At 35.9% G+C, this 8,256-nt stretch overlaps 2 protein-coding genes across 3 annotated transcripts; one reads left to right on the forward strand and one right to left on the reverse strand.

Moving 5' to 3' along the window:
• Positions 1-457: 457 nt before the first annotated feature.
• Positions 458-5,653, forward strand: trmo (tRNA methyltransferase O). Its single transcript, XM_067441612.1, has 6 exons — positions 458-660; positions 767-918; positions 1,237-1,411; positions 2,709-2,866; positions 4,081-4,596; positions 4,676-5,653. The coding sequence occupies exons 1-6, from the start codon at positions 572-574 to the stop codon at positions 4,885-4,887; spliced, it is 1,302 nt and encodes a 433-aa protein (XP_067297713.1). The 5' UTR covers positions 458-571; the 3' UTR covers positions 4,888-5,653.
• On the reverse strand, positions 5,442-7,650 carry hemgn (hemogen). 2 transcript variants are annotated; one of them, XM_067441613.1, is made up of 5 exons: positions 7,265-7,650; positions 7,097-7,163; positions 6,545-6,635; positions 6,072-6,394; positions 5,442-5,946 (listed from the first exon to the last, which is right to left on the reverse strand). In XM_067441613.1, the coding sequence occupies exons 2-5, from the start codon at positions 7,152-7,154 to the stop codon at positions 5,822-5,824; spliced, it is 597 nt and encodes a 198-aa protein (XP_067297714.1). In that variant the 5' UTR covers positions 7,155-7,163; positions 7,265-7,650; the 3' UTR covers positions 5,442-5,821. The 2 variants fall into 2 exon arrangements, with proteins under 2 accessions (XP_067297714.1, XP_067297715.1); XM_067441614.1 differs by lacking the exon at positions 7,265-7,650 and having other exon boundaries at positions 6,557-6,635; positions 7,097-7,258.
• Positions 7,651-8,256: the final 606 nt, after the last annotated feature.

The raw sequence follows: 8,256 nt of genomic DNA on the forward strand, positions 1-8,256 counted from the left end.
ATGCACAGCTGCTTTTAACATTTTAAAAAATCATTCTGAAGGATCCATGTGTCACTGATGATGCTAAAAATCAGCTTGTCGTTGCAATAATAAATGGCATTTTAAAATACATAAAAATATAAAAAGTTATTTTAAGTTGAAATAATATTTCACAATATTACTGTTTTACTATATTTAAATGTTAAATTATTGTGAATTGTTCAATTCACAATATCATATAAACGCAGTAAGTTGCGCGTGGAGACTTCTTTCAAAAACATTAAAGAAATCCTTGTCATGACTTACACAAATATTTCTAGCTTTCCGGATTTGACATTTACATCAAAGAAACGCTTTAGTTTAGTTCATATTTGTCTTGTTCATGTGTGTGGATTGCACAGCGAACAGCAGGTGGCGGTACTACACCAGAAGAAGTTAATTCCTTGAAAGTAATTGGTCGTCCAACATTTTTCGCCCAATTGCGAAACACGTGCACGTCAGTGAAGCAGATGAACTGATGGAAAAAACACTGTAACATAATTTAATTTCTGAAGTGTATAAGGCTTTGAGTTATAGAGTTACTGTCATTAAAATGTCGCCACCAGGGTGTAGTTGTGCCGAACAAGTCAGAAAACTGACACAGCAGGCATCGGTAATGAGAAAAGAGATTAAAAACCTCAGGTAAGTTAGGTTCTCAAATCAGCATGGTTGTCGTATATGAAATATTGAAATATGATTATCCTGGAAAACGGAATTTCCTCCATGTATTGGTTTGTTGATCGAACAGACAGCAGATGGATGGATCCATACGGGCACATAAGAAGCAGATGTCATCTCTTCAGTTCATGCTGACAGACTGTATGAAACATGACAGATTGCAACCAGTGAGCAAAAGCTTGTCTAAGAGCTCCAGTGGAATGAGTCAGTTATTAGAACAAGGTAAACGGAATCAAATGCCACGCATTGATTGGCACTTTAACTCTAGAACAGTCGATTTTAGTAGGCAGAATGTGTATTGTGATGTAAATTTATATTATGTGTACCTTGTCAGTGGCTGAACTTTGTCAGAAAACTCTTTGGATTAATAAACTTTGTGTTTATTAAACCTAAAGACAACCTAAAAATGGCTATCAAAGAGAGTCCCTTTTTAGACTCCAGATGTTTTTGCCATGTTAACCAACATAACTATTACAGAGGCTGTAGTCACACAGCCATATACAGTATTCAAACCATATTATGTATCTGTTAACATCCCAGGGCGTATTCAGACGGAACCTATTGGATACATCAGCTCATGTTTTGCAGTCAAAACTGGCACCCCACGACAACCCACAATATGCAGTTCTTCACGGGCCAGCTTGAAGATCGAACCGTCAGTCTTCAATAACCCTGAACATTCTTTAGTTGGACTGGAACAATACTCCCATATCTGGTGTGTAAAAAATAGTGTTGCAGTAGTATACTGGGTTAGTTTCATGGTATTTATCTAGGATAGGGTTCTCCAATCTCAGTCCTGGAGGGCCATTGTCCTGCAGAGTTTATCTCCAGCCCCAAATAAACATACCTGAACATGCTAATCCGTGTCTTACTAGGGCCTTGTTGTAACACTAATTAGCTGGTCCAGGTGTGTTTATTTGGGGCTGGAGCTAAACTCTGCAGGACAGCGGCCATCCAGGACTGAGATTGGAGACTCCTGATCTAGGATATCGACAATTAAATCTGGACAGATATCTTCTTTCCTCCTTGACTGTCTGTCAGATTTGCAAATTTGCATTACACACAAAAGTTCAAAAATCCATGCTGCTATGGTAATCTGATCTCAGAAAAAGAAAAATAGTAACCTTCCTTTGTATGTTCCTTAAAAGAAAGTACAGTTTTACAGTTGAGGTGCAGTCACATTAACAAAGTTTCACAGGCAAACCAGGCTATTGTCTATAATGTAGTGATGTTAAAGCACAGTAGTCAGTCACTTACAAACTAAGCACCTTTCCATTGTCACCGTGGAAAATTCGCTTTACCAACTTCAACTCATTGCAAATCCGAAATCAGCATGGAGAAAACTTTCGCCCTCACACAAAATACCTGAATGTGTGTATATTCCTTTTGAAATTACTGGATTTTGCTCACAAAGCATTGCAAACAACTGTTTACAGTTGTTTATTTCTGAAGAGATGTTTTAAAGATCGTGTTCCTTTTAACTGCTCATTTCTATTGTTCAAATGGAAGATGTACAGATTTTTAAAATGTATTTTCAAAAGAGAGACTTTTGTACACATACAGTACTTCCAACCAATGGTTACAATTACAATGTAGCCAAACAATGTTCTTAAGGTAAATGTTACTGTTAATGATGTATGTAGCTCTTAAAATAATAATTGAATAATACTGTATACAGTGAAACCACAATATTTTCTGCGACAGTAGCCATACCATGAAAATCTAAAACCATTGCAAGTCTAGTAGCAAAAGCATAACATTCACCACCATCCTCAGAGCTTGGCTGGATGGATAAGACAATAGAAAGAATAGTTTAACTGAGCTGCACTTTTTAAATAGCAGTGTAATGTAGGAGGTAATGATGATCATGCAAAATCAAAAGTGAATGGGTTTAGCCGTTACAAGAAGTGTTTCTAGATAGGCCTGACAAGTGGCCAGACCTAATTAATGACAATTGAAAGTTAAGTACACATTTGTGTGAACTCTTTTGTCTTTTTCTTTCGCATTCTCAGGATCATTTTCCTTTTCCATAAGAATGGGCAAATGAGCTATAAAGCCAAAGTAAAGCCACCCCGTCTGAATGGCCAGAGAGTGGGGGTGTACTCCACCCGCAGCCCCCACAGGCCCAATGCTTTGGGACTGACCTTGGCAAAGCTAGAGAGAATCGCAGGTACCACAACTTTACTGCACTTAATAAACTCTAGGACAGCAAACTTCCATGGGGGCATTAAAGCCAATTATAATTATATTATAATAGATATTCATTATAATATAATGTTAAAAAGTTCACTTTTTAACTTCTGTGTTTATTTATTTGAAGATCCAGGGTTTCAAATGTCCAGATATATGATCCGAGGCTGGCTAATTTTAAATGTGTGATATCTAGAACTGGGAAACTGTTGTGTAAATTAATAAAATATCTTAACTCGGTGAGAATTTTATGAATAAACACTTTTCTAGCTCTGCTTAGCCAAAATATCTTGTTAAGCAGAATTTGAGTTTTAAAAAAATGTTAACCTTTATTCTTAACCAGTAATTCACAAACAACAGGAAAAATCATGGGGCCTTTAAATAATTTTGTGGACAATGAGTTGTGTTAAAAAGTATAAAAAACACTGATTGTCATGTGTGCATTGTAATTTTAGTTTTATTGATGTCCTCCTCTAGTATTTATATTTTGCATAGCTTTTATTTTTATATTTTCAATTTTCACTTACATTTTTAGTTTGTTTTAGCAGTTTTGTTGTACTTTTTATCAACTGTATTTCTTTTTAGATTTATTTTAATTTCACTATTAGCAATTTCAGTACTTTTTTATTTTTTTATATATTATTTAAGTTGGCAAAGTGACAGCTCTCATTATACGTTTTTCATTAAATATTTATGTTTTTATTTTGTTTCAGCTTAATATACAAAAATTGTTTTAGTTATAGGGAAAGTTCACCCAAAAATTTTGGTTCACCAAAAAATGCCCTGCTTACCCCCAGGGCATCCAAGATGTAAGTGTGTTTGTTTCTTCAATAGAACATAAGTGAAGGTTTTTAACTCCAACCGTTGCTCGTACAATGCATGTCAACGGGGTCTAATTAGAATGAGACCTCATTGACATGCATTATATGAGCAATGTATAAACAACAACATTTTTGGGTGAACTATCCCTTTAACAACAACTGTTAATTAACCTGCTGGTTGTGATGTACTGCATTGTCATTTTTTTCAGAGGAGAAACATTTTAACAAACATTTTATTTTGACTTTAGGCATCATCATCAATCACAAGCTTTAAAGAAAATGAACAATGACTTTTAGATTTTAGAGTAACATCAAGTTTATCATAGTCAGTTTGGTTTTAATACAAGTAATCATTTATCATTTGATTTTCAAGGGGATACACTTCACTTGTCAGGGGTTGATATTATCGCTGGAACGCCTGTCCTGGACATCAAGCCGTATATTCCAGACTATGATTCTCCTAAAACAAGGACAGATGATACCAACAGTGAATATAAACAAACATCATCATTCACAGACCCGATGGATCTAGATGAAGGACCAGACACCTTAGAGACCTCATCTGAACCTTCCTCAGAGCTCAGTGTTTGTCCAGCCGCTGCTTCAAATTTATCATGCTCAAAAAGGTCTGGATCCAGTGAAGTGACTGAATTAATTGCAGAGGTTAAAAACTATCTGAAACAGCAACAACTTTTTACAGAGAATCCAAATGAAAACACAGATGCTCCTGAAGGCACTTCAGCGGGTACAACCACTCTCAAATTTGGCCATGAGGACTACAGTACAATCGCTGCCTGGGTCAGGGCGCCTCCTATCAGTAACCTTGATGTGCGATTTACTGCAAATGCTGAAAAAGAGCTCAAAGAGTTTCTTCCCTGCGACAGTACAGGTATTAGGTCATTCTGATACTTGAGTGTTTTTCTAATGAAGGCAATTGCCATTTTTCTAATTGACCTTTGATTTAATAGACAGCGCAAGACCAAAGTTCAAGTTCTTGAAAGGACCGGATGAAGCAGTGGCAGCTATCCACGGCATTCTGTCAGCTGACCCCAGATCAGTGTATCGTCGCACACGTTGTCAAGACCGCCTGTTCTTCTTTACACTGGATACAGCTGACGTCACCTGCTGGTTTGGAGATGGTTTTGCTGAAGTTGTGAGAGTCAAACCGGTGCAGAGTTAAGAACTCACAAATATGATGTAAAGGTTTGTGTCAGATTCCTGCACTTTAATAAAAATGACTTAAAGAATAGTTTACCCAAAAATGAAAAATCTGTCATCATTTGCTCACCTTCAATACTTTGAGTGAAATGGGGTCCATTTCCATTTAATGAAACTCAGTGTTCACTAAAATGATTTATGTGTGCATCAATAGCAACAGGGAGTTAAATAAATCTCAAATCAAACTGATCCAACATCCTTGTCATTAAAAAAATATTTGTAAATCTTCACAACAAAACACCTGAAGATGGTGTTATGGAGATCGTCACTTTTTATAGATTAACACGCTCTGCTCAGAAAAAAAAAAAAAAATGGTTAGAAACTGTATTACAATAATTTCATCGTTTAAAAAACGTAATCAAATGTGTATTATAATCATCTAGTTTGTGTATTATTATTGCATTTTAGAATTTGTTGAATATGTGCCCTTGTGAAGTAGTTTATAAAATGTTGCAAATAGAATTGATTGTCATAGGTGGAGAATGGATCCAATGAAGAAATTACTGTAGACAAAGACAAAATATAAAACCCATTTATTTCAAAATAAGTCAGTTGTACAAACAAACTAAAGAAAGATTATTTATTTGTCTTAGAGGTTAAAGGCAAAAAAAAATTTGCTAGTTATTTCCTATTTAAAAGTTGTAGTTATTTTACAATCACCAGGGGGCACAAAAGTGCTGTACTGTAACAATTAAATAATTCGATATTTTTATTTTTTAATTTTTTTTTTAATTTTTTTTACTATTTGGACAGAATATTCTGATGAGTGGAGTATATACACAAAAAGATGAACAATTTTAATAAATATACACTTTTTCTTGTTTCAGCCTTTGAAACCCTTTGAGTTAAAGTAAATTAGTTTGTCACACTGCTTGTTTGCTGTAAAAAATAGATATTCAGATAAGTAAATTGTCAGATAGGCTAAGGCTGTCTGATTGAGAAGGATCGGGTGGTGGAGGAAACACTGGCGTTGAGACTTGATTTTGTTCAGGCACGTCAGCGTATGGCTGCTCATCATCACCTAAAAACCAACATGCATTTATTTGCTTTGAAAATTCAATACATAAAATGCTTAATTTTACAATGAATAACCAAGTGATTAATGGAGAACCCTACTAAAAAATTTAGTGCCATTTCTCCAAATACCTGTATCAATGACAAGGCTTTTTTGAGGCATGTCTTCCTCATCGTCCGGCCCCAGATCCTCAATCAGAAACCCCTCAAGAGGTTTTTCACTTACTGCTTCCACAGGCACCAGCTCTGGTTGTGGCTCAGCTGGTAGTGAAGGCACTATCTCTATTGTCATTGGTAATACAGGCGCTGTGACAGGAAGCGTATCAGGAGCAGGATCTGTTTCCTCAGGCAGACCAAGATCTTCTGGAATAACTATGGGCTGTTCTTTTCTTGGTCGACCTTTCCTTCCTGGGTTACTGCTGGTCCTCTTTTTCACTCTTTTAAGGCTTTGTGCCCTGCAGTCAACGTTAGGAGACATTATTTGAGCGAAATTTCCAAATTTGTGGCTCTGCATCACAGTATCATAATGCGAGTTGAATTGAAAAATAAATAATCAGTGCACAATAGCCTTTTCCTTTATTGGCCTCATTTAACACTATCTTTACCCATAAACCCACTGGTTGGTTGCTTTTTCCTCTGCCTCGGCTTTCCGTTTCTTCAACAGGTCTCTGTCTCTCAATCGCAGCCGAATTCCACCTACTATACAAACAAATTAGTCCTTTGCTGTTTTGCCTACTGCAGGTTTTAGTTTCCTTTGTAACAGTTGCTAAGTTAGCACCAACCAAAAGTATTCAGAATTCAGGTCATGAGTATATAAAAGAGCTGCTCAATGCATGTTTCAAGCTAAATGTACATGCACTGACATACATCACACCAGTTAGTATGGTTCCAAATCATTTCAAATATCTTGTTGCAACACAAGAGTAAACAATTAGTACATAAATATCTAATAAACCACAGAGGGAAAGACTGATTACAATCCTTAAGAACAAAGAACCACTCAAAAGGTTTTCTGTTCTTTATCTGATATAAAATGTTTCATCTAAACCATTTTAATTTTTGAAAACGGTCATAATAGACAATCTTAATGAATTGATAATGAACAAATTCAGGTCATAAAGTTGTTCCTAAAAGTGATTCATTCATTCAAGTCATACCTTCGTCAGAATCTTTTACTTCAGACAGCAGAATGTCTTTCTCCAAAGTCTCGTCCATTTTGTTGTCCTGTCACATAAATATGAAGTATTAAAATGACAGAGCGGAAAAAAATTGTGCCCATTTACTTTTCCTGCCGCTAAGAGAATAATTATCTGGTTAAACATTACCGTAGTGCTGGGAGAGTTCTTGCAGTTGTGCTCTTATCTTGTTTGCAAAGGTGGAGGACTTGGCACAATACTCGCAGAAGAAAGTAAAAAAGGAGGTCATGATGCTGGCTGCCTTTGCACTTATGTGACTGTTTGCCTGTCGTCATGAGAGAAGACCGCTATTCTTGATTCGGTCAAGGGTCATATAGACAAACATGGCTAAGTGATCAGTAAAAAAATAAACTATAAAGATTAAAATATAGGGTTAAATTAATCTTCAGTAGAAAGATTTGTATGCAGTAACAAATCCTGAGGATCTATTTGTCATTGTGTAGAGCCAACTTTAAAAGTAACATTATATCACCGGACTTAAGCAAGGTTTTTCACTAAAGACAGTAAAGTCCAGGACTGACGGCATGTGCTTCAGACACTGTATCCCATCAGCTAAAAATGTTTGGTTTCCAGGCCAGTTTGGGAATGTTCCCCAAATAGATATAATATTGGCTATAGTCAGAAAAGGATTTTCTGTATATAGAATGTTCACTTAAGGTTTTGAGAAGGTTCTCTTAACTTTCACCTACACATCAGTAATCAGTTTTCATGTCACCTTTTCCTTTGCTTAATGTTTGATAATCAGAAGCCATGAACCTTCATTGGATTATTTAATTAGTCCACACACACTGACTTATTTTGAAGACACCACAGTTACAAAAATAAAAATAAATCCCACCAACAATAAACTATTCTTTTGAAAGACAAAACAACCATGCTGACATTGAAGGTGTTTCTGTATTTCCATGTTATTTGAATACTTAAAAACTCTGGCCAGTCATACATAACCATTTTATCACCACTGCTCACTTTCTGGGCGTTCACAATCAGGTCGAAACATATTGAGTTTTTCTGTCCCGCCATGTAGATACTGTGCATGACTTCCCCTTGAGCAACTTTTGAGATTAATGAGTTAAAATGACCATAGACATTCATCATTTATGTCACGTTAAAATTATTTA

Source organism: Pseudorasbora parva, chromosome 4, assembly GCF_024679245.1.
Source record: "Pseudorasbora parva isolate DD20220531a chromosome 4, ASM2467924v1, whole genome shotgun sequence".
Lineage (NCBI taxonomy): Eukaryota > Metazoa > Chordata > Actinopteri > Cypriniformes > Gobionidae > Pseudorasbora > Pseudorasbora parva.

Excerpts from the sequence above, each read along its gene's own strand:
- hemgn (XM_067441613.1), bottom strand. The coding sequence starts at position 7,154 with ATGGACGAGACTTTGGAGAAAGACATTCTGCTGTCTGAAGTAAAAGAT. Across the intron at positions 6,395-6,544 it reads ACCAACCAGTGGGTTTATGG|GGCACAAAGCCTTAAAAGAG; the intron begins GTAAAGATAGTG and ends CGTTGACTGCAG. Across the intron at positions 5,947-6,071 it reads AAGCCTTGTCATTGATACAG|GTGATGATGAGCAGCCATAC; the intron begins GTATTTGGAGAA and ends GTTGGTTTTTAG.
- trmo (XM_067441612.1), top strand. The coding sequence starts at position 572 with ATGTCGCCACCAGGGTGTAGTTGTGCCGAACAAGTCAGAAAACTGACA. Across the intron at positions 919-1,236 it reads GAGTCAGTTATTAGAACAAG|GGCGTATTCAGACGGAACCT; the intron begins GTAAACGGAATC and ends TTAACATCCCAG. Across the intron at positions 1,412-2,708 it reads GAACAATACTCCCATATCTG|GATCATTTTCCTTTTCCATA; the intron begins GTGTGTAAAAAA and ends TCGCATTCTCAG.